We start from the raw sequence: 15478 nt of genomic DNA on the forward strand, positions 1-15478 counted from the left end.
TTATGATTGTGAAATAGAATTCATTATCCCTGGCCATAGTATTTGTCCTCTGATCTACTTTGATCTTAATATAACTATTTTCTTTTGAATAGTGTGCATATGACTTGTCTTTTTTCCATGCTTTTATTTTGCATCATTTTCCCCCCTGATTTTTTTGTTGTTTGGATTTTTTCTTTGATACTACCTTTAACATTTTAACATATCTTTGAATTACATATTTTTCTGAGTTCTGTAATTTTAACTTCCAATCATGATGAGGATCTAGAATACTTTACCCCACCACCTCCACGAACAATCATGTTACTGTTTTTAAAGATTTCATTTCCCCTTTTCTTATAATACATTTTTTGTTTTTCAGTTTTATTTTCTTATTCCCATTCCCCACCCCACTCACGATTTGCAACCATCAGCTTTTTTTTTAATCTTTGGGTCTCTTTATATTTTGTTTCATGTATTCTTTCTAGCCTTGTTGATCCCTCCCTATAAAAGAAAAGCCCTTTTGTCTGCGTTGTGAGACCCTTGTAGATCTTGTACTCAGAGGATTGTCTTTAGAATAATAATATTCGCTATAAAGTCTCTCCTTAACTAAACCCAGATTTTTAAGTTTCATAGAGGTAAATATTATGTTTTATGTGTGCTTACAAATGTACAGTCTCTGTTTTCATGACATAAAGTTTAATTCACCAGGTTAAACTAATTCCTGTTTTTTTCAAGTTTTTGAAGTCTTCAATTATTTTGACATCTTTAATAATCTAAGAATTGGCATGTGTTTTATAATGATATTACAAGAAGACATGTCAAATTTTTGTATTGATTGAGGAAATCCTCTGTCTCCACATGAATATGTTCATTTCACTCCCTTGTAAATTTTACAAGCAACAAATTTCCCCATAAACAAGATGAGAATTCTTGACTTTCATCTATAACTGGCTTTTCCCCAACTGTTTTGAGTTTGATGAAATGTTCCACCAGCCATATATTTATTTGCTTGTGAATATGGCAGTCCAAGTTGAAATCTCTTTCATGCCAGCATGGCTGGTTGGCAATATTACATAATCCCATATAATCTCTATAATCTACTTTTGAAAGATCCCCAAATCTATTCCAAACATTCTATTAAAACAACAACAATAACAACATGTTCAGGAAAAAAATGCATGAGATGGTTTGATAAAAGGACTGGATTTAAATCAGGATAAACTGAGGTTGGATATTATAACTCCAATCGAGTTAAAAAAATCTGTCTAAATAGTTCATCAGTTTTCACAATTGGAAAGGATCCTTCTCAGTATCAAAACCAACATTTACAATAAAGATGGGAAAGTTTTGATCCATTCTTCATTTATAACCAAATATCACAGGTATACATATTAGAGAAAAACTTGCAAATATAATTAACTTGGAAGGTCTTTAGGCACGACGAATTTTTACTAATCATCAGAAACTCATACCCAGGGAGATCTTAAAATATAATGAATTCTGCTACATATTAAACCGAGAGTCAAGCATTACTAACATCAGTAAATATACATCTAAGAGAAATCTTAAAAATATAATGTGGGTGGGAAAGATATTTGTATCCAAACTACAAAGCTAACGAACAACTATAGTCTATAACCAATGAGAGCGAAGCGTAGGAAAGCCCCGCCACGCCCCCGCTCTGGCCCCACCGCGTCCCCCGGTCCCGTCCCTCCCTCCCGCGGGCCCCGCCCATTACAGGCCACAATTCCCGCCCCGCCCGAAACCTTAGGGCTTCTCACAGGTCCCGCCTGCCGCCCAGGTTTTCACGTCGCGTCCCCGCGGAGTTGGTTGCAGACCCGGAAGCGATTAAGGCAGAGAGAAGGTCGGGTTGGCGCCGTGACTTTCGGTCTTTCTGGTTTAAACCTGGGCGTCTCAGTCCACGGTCCCGCACACGTGACGCCTGGCGGTCACTACGGACGTTGAAGTCCCCGCACCAGCGCCCCCCACAGCGGTGAGTCCCGCGTCCTGGGGAGACGTCCGGATACCAGACCTTTTCGCTGCCGGGTGGAGGCTCCGCGGGGGTTTCCGGGTAAACTGAGGCCGTCCTCCCTCTGGTCTCTCCGCCTTCGGGCCCTTAGAGCCCGCCGGCCGCGTTGTTTTCCTGCTTAAAACCCTCCACCGGGCAGCCCCCACGCGCGGCGTGAAGTCCTGGGAGATGGACTCGGGAGATGGAGTCCGGCCGTTGGCGCCCCTCCCCCAGCCCCGCCACGCGGCCCCTGGAGCCCCGCCTCCCCCCGGGGCTGGGGTTCTGCAGACCCTCCGCCGCCTGCAACCCCCCTCGCCCCAGTTTAATAAGAGGCCCCGAATCCCAGGTAGAGCACACTGTTCAGGGGGGTGGGATTTGGGAGGGAACACCGCGGGGTGTCACCAGGTCACCCCCTCACCCGGGGAGGGGCTTTGTGTGAGCGGGGACTGAAGGGCCGGCCAGGAAAGCGGCAGAACGAGGGTGTGAGGGGGTCACGAGAAGGAGACAGATGAGAGAGGAACAGACAGGTGAGAGGGCAGAACGGTCAGTGCGGGTCGGTAAAGAGGAGGCAAAACAGGATGTGGGAGGGACTTGTAAAGCGACGGTAAGACAGAACGAGTGACTCGGAGAAGTAGCCAGAGGAGAAAGAAAATGGAGAAATACGGAGGGAAGGGGGAGCTCCAGAGAGATGAAGGGGAACCTAAAGGGAGAGGGGCCCCTGGTTAGCAGAAGTGGGGGCAACAAAGGACAAGGCACTTTAGAGGAGAGAGGGGTTAGGAGAAGAGTTAGGGGAGCCGAGTGCAGGAACTGAAAGGGGTTGGGGGTTGACAGCACAGCAAGAAGCCTCCCTGAGCTAAGCTGGGGGTGTCAGTGAGTCCCGACACAGGGGTGTAACAGGACAGACAGTGTCACGGGAAGAGGAGGGGAATAAGGAAGGGAGAAAGAGGCAGAAATACATGGAGATGGGGAGCAATCAGATTAGAAGGAGCAACTGAGGTTGAAATGGGTTTCAAGAGTCTCAAGAAACAGGGACAGGGAAGGGAATCGAGGCAAGGGGAGAAATCAGGAGAGGAGAGAGGAGGCAGGAGAGGAGAGGGGACGCAGGAGAGGACAGCTGTGGAGAGAATGGGGGTGGAGAGGGACACACAGACCATAGACAGGAATACCTAATAGCAGACGAAGAAGGGGAGCCCCCAGCTGGTTGAGTGATGAGCAGGTGGGATGTGGGTGATCAAGTCATGATATATTGATTTGTGGCTTTATAATCAATTTAATTTTACACGTGCTGCATTTTCAGTCACACAGATGAGAATGAGAAGTACAAAACTCCAGTTTCTAATGCTTGTGCGTTTAATAATTAATCAGTCAGTTATGGGTCCCTTATCATTTGCTGGGATGGCTTGAGGGACGTGACCTGGGACAAGAAATGACTGAGTCTGTCACCACATGATGGTTCTTCAAGGAATATTAAAGCATTGGGTATTCTTTTACATGGAATTTACTTTTTACTTTCTAGTTCTCTTACATTTGATTCATTGTTTTTCTTTGAAAAGCACATTGAGTTAAATATCAGTCTGTTGAATCTGCTTTTTTCTAAGTAGTCATTAACTGTCAAAATAAGCTTTGGTGACATCTCATTACCAGCTCTTATCATTCTTTCCTAAATATGTTGTAGTCTCATTTTTTTTTTTAAACTTTGACCCTACAAGTCATTTCAGTTAAAAAAAAAAGTCAAATCGATTTCCCTTCTAATAACATTGTGTCTGGTTTAGATAATGAACCCTGCATTCTTTCTACCCTTCATCATGTTGAAACATCCATTGGTACTTATTAATAATATTAGGCTACTTCAGTGTGTATTTGGTGAGGATGTTTGTGTTGAACCTAGTTTGGTGAGTTAGTGTGATATTCAGCAGCTTTTGTCTTCCTTTTAAGTGTTTTGTTAGTGAGCTGGGAGCTACCAAGTAGCTGTCCCCTCAAGTCCTTCTTGTCTATTCTCTGAAAATGTAGAAGGATGGTGCAGATGGACCGAAACTCGGTTCCCACAGAGCTCATCTATGCATGGTGAAGTAATGTGATCTGTGTATTTCCACAGCTAACCCTCTTTTACAAGTTTTCAGAGCCAAAATGTGTGTTCATTATTTGATACTTTTTAACTAATTCTCTGTGATTTCCTGGAAAAGAGGAAGGAAATCCACCAGGGAGCCAGCCCTTCTCGAATTCCACCCCCCCCCCCAACCCTTCATACTCCCTAGAACTCTCAGGTGTGCAGTCTGAGATCTGTAGCCCAGTGTGACAGGAAACAGGTATGGGGAGCAAGTCAGCTCCCCCAGGGAGACTTAGAGATGTCATTTCATTGACCCCCTGCAGACCTCAGAACCATAACTCCTTAGAGTGGGCCCTGATCCCCCAGGGACCTGCATGGTCATTGAAGCTAAAAGTTCTCATTCTGCTTCCTCCTATGTCACGTGGGAATTTCAGGAAGTGATGTGACCTGTGTCCTCCCCCTGGGAGTTGGACAAGTGGTTTGGGTGGAGCATCATTGTATTAGTGAGGTGTTCATGCGACTCTAAGGTCAGGCCAGGGACTAGCTGGGGGCTCCTGGACACAGTTCTGAGAGTTGAGAGCAGACTTTGGACAGGGGAGGTAATGGGGTGCTGTGTTGGGTTTTGGGGGCCAGGAGAGCAGCCCACGTTCTCATTGGTATGGGAATGGGTGGGTGCCTGTGTGAGGGGAGGGCACGTGAAGACAGGAAAGAAAAAACTCAGTTCTGTCTTCATTTTAGGTGCTCATGGTTCCTGACTGTGTCCTGGGACAAAGGACAGGAGAGGGCGACCTTATCAGCATTTCAAGCCCTCAATTTGGGGGAAGCAGATGGAGGTGGGGTTAGGGGCTGTATGGACCCTCTTGAAGGCACATTCTCAAGATGCAGGAGTGATTCCTCCCCAGAACATCACCTGAGGAAACAACCCAGAGCAGGAGGAGGACGAGGACAAAATGGCTGCTTCTCAGGTAAGCGTTCCGCCCTGGGGCCGAGGCTGTGTGAGCTTTTCCTCCTAAAATCTGTGGTTTTAGAACCTGCCACATTTAACTCTCTACTTCTGACATTCCTGCCTAGTGAGTTTCTTTTCAACTACTTACTTTTTATTTTTCTTCTCATGAGAGTCAAGGTCAGCTCTGTAGAACTCTCGTCTCTTTTCTTCCAGAGCCTTCTCTACATTCTCTCCATTAAGGCTCCCTGAGGAGATGAGGAATTCTCACCATGATTACTGTCCCTCAACTACTGATAAAATCCACCTGGGAAAGGGGTTGTGTCCAAGGTCCCTATTGGGTGGGGTCAGATGCTTGATGTCCTGAAGGGAGGTGTAGGTGTATGTCCTGTGACTGCAGCATCAGGGCTGTAGAACAGGGGTAAGAATGTCCATGAACACCAGGATGCCTCAGTGCACAGAATAGCCTGGAAAGTTCTGAAATAGAAAGAGTAATTGTAAGAGACTTGCTCACTAGATTGGTAATATTGACTTACTATTTAAATGCACTATTAGAGTTACAGAACTGGGGAGCTATATGTGCATTGAAATTTGCCTAAAACTAATGTTTTTATGATCACATTATGATTATGATTTCCTTATTTGTTCGTTTGTGCCGGTAACATCACAGCAGTGATGGTGTGTCCTTCCGTGTGCCTCGGTCAGCTGATACCCACTTGTTCCTTCCACCTGATTAGTGAGGTGAGGGTGAGGTAGGTGAGGGTGACTTCCTTCCAGAACTCCTACCCCACCGCAGGGTCATGTTTTCTTCATCAGTACAGCGTCTCCTGGGAGCTTCTGCTTTGTGTGGTAGAGTTTCAGATCCCGGCTCTGAGGAACAAACTGGGGTTTGCTGATTTTCACCTGGTTGAGGTCCTGTCTTCTGTCTTCATTATAAAGTTAACATTTTTTTCTTTATCATTAATAATGGTCGGGGTGGATTTATAGAGAGATGTGCAAAAACCATCACATTTCTTCTGGAAACTCCCTTTTTTCTTAGTTTCTCTGCTTTGGAAAATGAAGGCCCTCAGCTTTCTTTACTAGAGAGAATTGGCTTTTGAAGTGGAGTCTTCAATGAGGCCTTGTTTCTGTCCATTTTAATTATGTTCCACACTCATGTCACAGACATTCTTTACTTCGTCACTTTTTGTGTTTTCAAGAAAGTTTACAAGAATCATATTATTAAGGTGTTCTACTGTGGTAAATTTTAATGTATAGCTCAGCACAAATGACACCCAATTTTTTCCAAAGAAATAGCAGCTCTAACTTTTGTTATTGTGCGTTCTCTCCCTATTGAGTTAATAAAATACAGAGTATCATCCACAAAAAAAGGAATTAAAAATGATTTTCAGAATAAATCATTGTTATTTCAGTGATGTGAAAATTTCCTTCTCTGTCACTTTTGGTGTGCACACAGTCCCCATATGTCTGTGTCCATAAAATGTTAATACTATTTGAGCTATTCTTTCTTCTTACTTGCTTAAGGTGTTTCTCTCCTTCAGAGTTATGGAACTGCTATGAACGTTCATGAGATTTGTCTGTGCATATTGGTTTCTGTCCTTTTTTGGTATGTTCTACAGATAGTTTGGAGTAAAACCCAAGCTCTACCATTTATTGGATGCTTCAGAAAATATTCTCATAGAAGAGGAACAATAATACTGTTCTCAGATTACTTATGTGCATTATAAATTAATATATAAAAAACAGAACACTCTGTAGTATACAGTAGTTTTCCTAAAGAACTGTGTTGCTATGCTTCTATGAAAAGTGTAAATTCCATAAAACTCTGTCAGTTCAAAGTCATGTATGAATTTTCCCTGTTTCCTTCTTCTGTGCTATTTAACAGTGTGACATGGACCAGAGACATTGGCGTCACTAGTTAAAACTGAGTTTGTTAAATGTGGAAACTCAGGCCCCACCCTAGGACTCCTCAGTCAGAATCGGCATTTTTATAACAGTCCAGTTCCTTGTTGTCCACATGAAATTTGACAAGTGTTTCGCATTTCTAACTCACCATGACATTTCCAGCCAAGAAATGTACACAGTGTATCCTGTGTTATACAACACTCAAAAATCCATATGCATGTGTTGATGCCTGAAAATTTATCTTCTGGAAAAGGAAAGTCTCTCGTTTGTGGATCATACGTCATCCTCCTTTCTCAGTGTTAGAAAATATATTGCAGAATATTACTGTCAGTGACCTTACTGTTTAATTCTGGATACTTTCCCAGGTCAAAACCAGTTCTCTTAACTCTGTTTTCATATTGAGTCACATTGTGACCTTGCCTGTGGCCACGTGGTAAATGTGTCTTTTGTTTCAGGGACGGTTGACATTCAGGGATGTGGCCATAGATTTCTCTCAGGAGGAGTGGGAATGTCTGCACCCAGCTGAGCGGAAACTGTACGTGGATGTGATGCTGGAGAACTACAGGAACCTGTCCTCCCTGGGTGAGGGTGACTTCCTTCCAGAACTCCTACCCCACCGCAGGGTTGTGTTTCCTTCATCAGTACAGCGTCTCCTGGGAGCTTCTGCTTTGTGTGGTAGAGTTTCAGATCCTGGCTCTGAGGAACAAACTGGGGGTTTGCTGGTGTAGAAAAGGAGTCTTCATGATGCCCTTGGAGTGAAACTCATGATCTGAAAACGTTCCAAGTTGTCTAGTAAAGGTGCTGTCAGAAAAGAGTGTTTTGGGGTCATCCTTTCCTAGAATATTCTAATTTTCTGCAAGGTTCTCTCTTCTTAGCTGAGCACATACTGGATTGGAAATTGGAGAATTTCCATCAAAACCTGTGTTCCTTTTTCTAATAAACAGGTCTTGCTGTCTCTAAGCCAGACATTGTCACCGTTTTGGAGAGAATGAAGGAGGCCTGGGATGTGAAGCAAGAAAAGACAGTGTCCATCCACCCAGGTAGGTGGGAATGAAGGAGGCAGATGACACAGGTGAGAGGCCCAAAGGTCCTGGAGGAGCCAGACCTTAAGATGTGGTTTGGGAAGCTCCGCTTCAGTGGAAAGGATGTGAGAAGCCCAGGTTTCTGTCTGTTGCTGTCACAGAGGGACAGTCCTGTCCAACACGTCCCGTGCTCCTACATCCTCTAGGGACGGTCCTCCTGCTCCGTGATCTGGGTCCCATTGCAGTGAGGGCCGACGTCCTCCCCCTGGACTGTAGGCATCACTGTGGTCTGGCTATTGTTCCATTGCCTCAGGGCCGGGGAAAATCTGTGCTCTAGCTGAGGAATTCTCCCTGAAGCCATTTTTAAAATTCTGTTCTTGCCTCATGTAAGGAGTTTGTGAAGGAAGTGGTGGAGGTCCTGGAATTTGGTGCAGAAATCCCAGGGGCACTGGTGACAGATGTCACACATTTTCTGCTTTATAATTTCTAATCCTAAGGAGGCTTCAAATATGACCCTACAAAGTTCAGACCCAGTAATTTCATCTCAGCACAAGGCACCTCCCTAAAGTGAGAAACCGTCAATCTTAGTTTCATTTCAAAATGTCCTTTTTGCTTTGTGTGAACTAACATTAGAAATTTCAAGTCTGTACTCCCAAATTCCTTTATGTTAGAATAGTTTAATGTATATGTTTACCTCACAGAATTGTTAAATGAATTCATGCCTTAGGGGAGCTCAGAACATTGCCCACCATGTAGGAAGGTCGCCATTGTTCCCTGATTTATTAATGACTGTCATGTTATAAGTCTGTCTTGTTCAGTTCAAAGCTGCCTGGGCCTGTTTTGTATGTTTTCACTCTCTGATTAGATTTTGTCAGATTAGTGGTTTTAGTTGTAGCAGTGCTGATATAACGTGCTCGAATGAACTCCTTTGGTAAGAAGTGAGTTGTAGAATTACTAGGTTCCCATATTTCAGGAAATGTTTGCTTCCTCAATTTCAGTTTACTTCAGGTGGAAAGTAATCATGAGGTTTGTTATCTGCCTTCCTCAGCATGTCTCTCAATGATGGTGTACTTTAATCTCAAATGTTGATTTTATATATCACTCATTCTGTGATATTTTACTTTTTTCTTGTTTCTTTTTTTAGAAATGGTTTTTTGTTGTTCTCTGTTTGATGGATTACAGTTTATATCTGTGAGAATAGCAGCAATGTATTTATAATCTTATAAATTTTTCTAATGTTATTTACATGCTTATTTATTAAATTTTTCATTAAAGCTATTGATGAATGATTCCAGTGCATTGTCTGTGAAATTTTCCTGCCCTACAACACATATTCCAATGATTCAGAATGCTTGCTGTTCATGGGGCCACACTCAGGGTGGAAGCTGAGTTCTACAGAAGGATTCTTTTCAATAGTACATCTGTGTAGTGTTCACAGTTCTGGATACATTATCTCTTATTCTCATTTTGCAATTCCATAACAATGCTTTTTTTATGGTAGTTTCCTCAAATTTAGTTACTTACATTCTTGGTTGTTATTTAGATGCTTTGAATGTCAATGACAGTTTTCACCTCAGTCCATGTAAGACAATGGGTGGTTTGGTTCACATACCAATCAGGCATATGCCTGACTCATCTTGTTTATTTATTTATATTTTTGGTTAATGGTCAGTACAGTACTTTTCTTATCCTGCGTAGTTAAGTATTTGTGGTAATAGTCTTCATTTCACATCTATTTACTGATGATTTTGTGTTCTCTGTGGGAGAGAACCACTTTTTTGAAGTCCAGATAATTTTTGAAATGTGTTATAACTGTATCTGTTTTAGATATTATTTTTCATTTTCAATTTTGGTAAAATCCTGTGACTAAAATTCTACCCTCCATACAGTGCAGTCGTGTTAAGTATATTCACATTGTTGTGCAACTGATCTCTGAAAATTTCCATCTTGCAAAACTGACCGAGTACCCATTAAACAACCACTTCCTCATTTCTCTCCACCCCAAGCCCCTGGCTGCTACCCTTGTTTTTGTTCTATAAGGAGGACTGCTTTAGGTGACTCACGGAAGTGGACTCTTATAGTATCTGTGTCTTTGTGATTCATGAGCTTTATGTAAATGTCCTCAAGGTTTGTCTACATTGAATTAGATGAGAGCATCTGTTTCTTTTTGAAGGCTGAATATTCTATTGTATGTATATGCTACATTTTCTTTGCCCATTCATCTATCGATGGCCAATTGCATTGCTTCCGTGTATTACAGGCTTTTGTGAGTAATGCTGCAGTGTGCATGTGTGTGCACACGGCTCTTGCAGAGCCTCCTTTGAAGTGTCTTGGAAATGTGTTCAGAACCGGGATGGTTGCATCGTAGCACAATTCTATTTTCAGTCTTTTGAGAGACCTTCATATTCTTTTTCATACTGTTTGCACCAATTGATATAGTTTATACAACCATTAATAGTGTCCAATTTTTACACATTTTTGCTGACACTTGAAATTTTGTGCTTCTTTGTTAGTGGTCTGCTTAATTGATGTGAGGTGATATGTCCTTGTGTTTTTCTAACTAGCGGGCACAAACGTGTATGTTTGTATAGGCATAACAAACCTAGAAACATGAAACTGACATCAGATAGTTCAGAGAAGCAGAAGTCTGAGGATGACGTTTATGTTAAGAGCAGTTTTAGGTTTACAGCAAAATTGAGTAGAAGTTACAGAGAATTCCCACATGCACAGCCTTCCTCTTATCTTCGTGACTTCCTCCCCCTAGCGGCACATTTATTACAGAGATGAAGCTATATTGATGCATCATTGTCAACCAGAGTTCATAGTTCACCTTGGGGTTCACTGTGTGGCTATCCATTCTGGGCATATGGACACATTTATGATGACATGTGTCATACAGAGTAGTGTCACAGCCCTGAATATTCTCTGTGCTCCGCCTGTTCATCTGTCCCTCCCCTAAACCCCAGCCACCAGTGATCTTTTTACTATCTCCATCATTTTGCCTTTTCTAGAATGTCATAGCTGGACTCATACATTATGTGGCCTTTTCAGATTGGCTTCTTTCACTTAATATCTATCTAAGTTTCCTCCACATCTTTTCGAAGCTTGAAAACTTCTTTCTTTGTAGCACTGAATAATATTCCATTGTCGGTATGCACCACATTCACTCCTCCATTCACCTCTTTACAGACATCTTGGTTGCTTCCTAGTTTTAGAATTATGAATAAAGCTGCAGTGAACGTGTACGTGCAGGCTATTGGGTGGATAAACGTTTTCAACTCTGTGGGTAACTGCTGAGGAGGAGCACAATTGCGTGATAATATGGTGAGAGGATGTGTAACTTTGTACGAACCACCAAACTGTACCCAAGAGACTGCAGCATTTTGCGTTCCCACTAGCAGTGAGTGAGAGTTCCTGCTGCTCCACGTCCTCACCAGCACTTGGTGTCGTCCATGTTCTGGGCTCTGGCCCCTCCTAATAGGTGTGTAGTGGTGTTTAATTTGCTGTGTGTTTACTTCTTGTTGTTTTCATATGTATTTTCCTGGTGACATATGATGTGGAGCATCTTTTTATATATTATTTTGCCTTCTGTATATCTTGTCTAGTGTGCTGTCTGTTTAGGGCTTTGGTCCATTTTTTAATCGGGTTGGTAGTTATTGATCAATATGAAGACTTCTTTGTGTGTTTTGCATAGCAGACCTTTACAGGTGTGTCTTTTGCAAATATTCTTTCCCAGTTTGTGGCTTCTCCTTTTGTACTCTTGATGAGGATGACTTGTTTGTTTTTGCTCTGTAATATTTGATTTCAAACGTGGGAGTTCAGAACTTGATATTACGGATTGCAAAAACAAAAACTTGGTTAAAATTTCCCTTGATAAAAATCTGAAGTGTATGAAATTATGTTTACTTTATATTTAATCACATTTAAATTCCAATTCCAGCTGTGGGCTCTTTCTTGGAATAAACATGTGTTGATACAGAAGAGTTTACATACAAATTTTTTGATAATATTATGTCAACTCTAATGAAATTTTTTAATTCATTCTTAATTGTACAGCTCCTTCTAAGATGGCCTCTTTTTTTTCAAAAATTTTCCATTATTTTGGTGTTTTTTGCATTATAAAAAAGTAGGGGTGGCCGGTTAGCTCAGTTGGGTAGAATGTAGTGCTGGTAGCACCAAGATTGCCAGTTTGGTTCCCGCATGAGCCACGGTGAGCTGTGCCTGCCTTAAAAAATAAATAAATAAATAAATAAATAAATAAATAAATAAATAAATAAAATACGTTTTTGTTACAAAAATTGAAACAGTAAAAAGATATTCAGATTTTCATTGTGGTCCAAAATGTGGTCAACCATTTTATTTTTTTGTTTATTTCTATTATTAAAGTATAGTTGACATGCAATTTTATATTAGTTTCAGTTGTACAACATGGTGATTCTTCATTTACATATATTAAGTGATCACCACCCCGAGTCAAGTACCCATCTGTCACCTGAGAAAGGTATCACGATATCATTGACTATATTCCCTCTGCTACATTACATCCCGTGCCTTACTCATTTCATAACTAGACGTTTATACCTCTCAACCCCCTTCGCCTTTTTTCCCTTCCTATGGCCCTCTCTTCTCTGGCAACTATCAGTGAATTTTCTGTATCCGTGACTTTTTCTGATTTGTTTTGTTTGTTCGCTTTTACTTTTTAGATTATACATAGTAATGAAATTGTATGCTATTAGTCTTTCTCTGTCTGACTTATCTCACTTAGTACGCTGTAGGTCTTTCCATGATTTTGCCTCTGGCAGCATTTCCCTCTCTTTTTTTTTTGGCTGAATAACATTCCATTTTGTGTATTGATCACATCTTTAGCCATTGATCTATCAATGGACACATAGATTACTACTTCATATTGTCTACTGTAAATAAGGTTGCAATGGATGTAGGGTTACATATATCTTTGCAAATTAGTGTTTTGGTACTGCTTGGATAAATGTCCGGAAGTGGAATTGCTAGGTCATATGGTAGTTGTGTTTCTAATGTTTTGATGAACCACCATACTGTTCTGCTGCACCAATTTTTACATAAATTCAATTGTTACAGCTTCTTGGTGAATCGACCCTTTTATTATATAATGTTCTTTTGTTGTAACAGTTTTGACACTTATTGTATATTTCTGTAATGCTAGTTTGGCCACTTGTGCTTTTTATTGGTAACCATTTGTATGGAATACCTTTTCCCATTCTTTTAGTTATGTCCTATGTCCTCACATGTAATATAAGTCTCTTCTAGGCAGCATGTGTTGGATTTTATTTTTTAATCCATTCAGCCAACTTATGTCTATTTATTGGGGGCGTTTTATGTTTTCATTTACACCAGTTAATGAGAGGGAGGGACTACTATAACCATTTTAGATTGCTTTTTGCCCTTTTTGTAGCTTCTTTGTCCCATTTTTCCCCTCTCAACTGTGTTCCATTTTCTTTCTTTGACTTTTTCTTGGCAGTGACTTGCTTGTGTGCCTGATACAGCTATTATATTTTGGTTACCATGGGGGTAACTTAAAATATTTTAAAGTTATGAGAGTGTATTTCGAAATCTTGGTCAGGTTATTAATAGCTCTGTTCATTTAGGGCCAGTGTCTGGAGATTTAGTTTGTTTGTCTGATTGGACCATGTTTTTCTGTTCCTTTGTATGCCTTGTGATCTTATGTTGAGTTTTGGGGGAAGAAACAGCTACCATCCCTGACTTTGTGGACTTGCTTTGTACAGGACGACACATGTAAAAGGCAGCTGTACCTGAAATTCTGAGGCCTGTCAAATCGGTTCTAAGGATGTGTGTTTGCTTTGTTTTTGTCCCCCCCCCTTCTTCCGCCTCCTGTTCCCACCCCCCCACTCCGGTTCAAGCCATTGTTTCTCAGTCTAGTTGTGTAGGACACAGCTCCCTGGCCATGCTGGTATTGTGAGCCTTGTGCTTCCCCCGGCTGAGGCTGTCAATCACCGGTCGGCGGTCGGCTGTTCACTGCAGCTCTCGCCAACTGCCGGCCGCTCACGGTGGCTGTTCGCTGTTCAGTCTGCCTGCCGGCCACTTGTGGCAGCTCACTGTAATCCACGGCAGCACACAGCAGCCCATGGCAGCTCTTACCAACCTCCGGCTGGCTGCTCACAGCAACCCAGCTCCAGGGAGGGCTGTTTACAGTCTTAGCTGTAGAAGGTACAGCTCACCGGCCCATGTGGGAATCCAACCGGCAACTTCGGTGTTAGGAGCACGGTGCTCCAACAACCTGAGCCACCGACCGACCCCATTCTCTTTGTTTTTTGTGTGTAGTTTTCCACTTTAAAATGTTTTCTGTTTCTTGTTTAGAGGCAATGGTATCTTTCTATTCTTGATGTTTGTCTTCAGTACTGTAGTCTTTGTGGTATTTGAACAATTAATCACCTTTTTTGTTAGTGGCCACCACAATGCATTGACAATGCACTGCCATTCCCTTAGCACTTGGTGTCATGCAGAAGATAAACGAGTCCCTGAGGCAGCTGCAATGAAGGGACACCATTGGACACACAACATGCTCAGCTATTTCCCTCCTGAGAAGAACCTGGGAATTGGCGTTTCTCACAATATTGCCATAGTGTGCCAGGGAGGGTTAGCAGCTTATCAGCAAATATAAGCAACTTTTCTTCCCTCTTTGATGTGAGTGTTTCTCTTTTTATACTTTCCTGGGTATGTTGTGAACTCTTAACTCCCTTCTGAAATTATCAGTATTCGCCACAAAGGAGTGAAGTTTTGGTGCTTGCTTTTATGCCATCTTCCTAAGTCCTATAATCAGTATTAAATTCGTGCAGTACAATTTACCTGACTGTAGAAAGAGTAATAATTTATTTGGTGCCTTGCAGTTATGCCTTCAGAAGACACCCAGGGCTTGTTGCCAAAACCGGACATAGAAGATTCATTCCACAGAATGCTTCTGGTAAGATATGGAAGGTGTTGCCTTGAGTATCTATCCTTATTGAAAAAGTGGGAATGTCAAGGGGAGTGTGGAGGCCCAAGGGATATTATGATGGACATAACCAAACTGGGACCATTACTCATAGTAAAGTCCCTGTTGCTAAAAGACATGAAAGATATAAGATGTCTTGGAAAAACTGTCACTGTAAGGAGTTACCTTTGCAGCATAATTTATTTCTGAATGTGAAGACAGAAAACAGTTTTATAAAGATACATATTCTGTGTAAGAAAATGTGGAGTATCTGGGAAGTCCCCTAATGCATGGTGCGATAATCATTTGACTCATTTAAAATGTTGGATTGGATTAAACATTGAGCCAAAATTCCTAAATCCAGAGATATAAAAATGGAAGATAGAAATTTAAATCTCCTCAATCTAAAAATGCCTTAACCAGGGATTCATTATTCTTTCACCCCAAAAGAATCCCTACTGGTTCCAAATTCTGTAATTTTCCAAAATGTGGGAGGGTATGAATGAATACAAGCATCATCTTTCCATAAGTATCATGGAGTAATTGGGAACAACTTGACATGTTTAATGAAATTAGAACCCTTACTAAAGTCCTTTGTGTCTTCAAT

The 15478-nt window shown here is 41.5% G+C and overlaps 1 protein-coding gene across 5 annotated transcripts in view; it reads left to right on the forward strand.

Moving 5' to 3' along the window:
* The first annotated feature begins 1706 nt into the window (after window positions 1–1706).
* Window positions 1707–15478, forward strand: part of LOC109459446 (KRAB domain-containing protein 5) — a 52052-nt gene continuing 38280 nt past the window's right edge. For 2 of the 5 annotated variants that reach the window (XM_088800578.1, XM_088800577.1), the window contains exons 1-5: window positions 1708–1972; window positions 4773–4999; window positions 7338–7464; window positions 7827–7922; window positions 14789–14862. In XM_088800578.1, coding sequence (XP_088656704.1) covers window positions 4985–4999; window positions 7338–7464; window positions 7827–7922; window positions 14789–14862 — 312 coding nt within the window. In that variant the 5' untranslated portion in view covers window positions 1708–1972; window positions 4773–4984. The other 3 variants (XM_074315926.2, XM_074315923.2, XM_088800579.1) reach the window with 3 other exon arrangements.

This window comes from Rhinolophus sinicus, chromosome 8 (genome assembly GCF_057876585.1).
Source record: "Rhinolophus sinicus isolate RSI-liver-muscle chromosome 8, RSI-T2T, whole genome shotgun sequence".
Classification (NCBI taxonomy): Eukaryota; Metazoa; Chordata; class Mammalia; order Chiroptera; family Rhinolophidae; genus Rhinolophus; species Rhinolophus sinicus.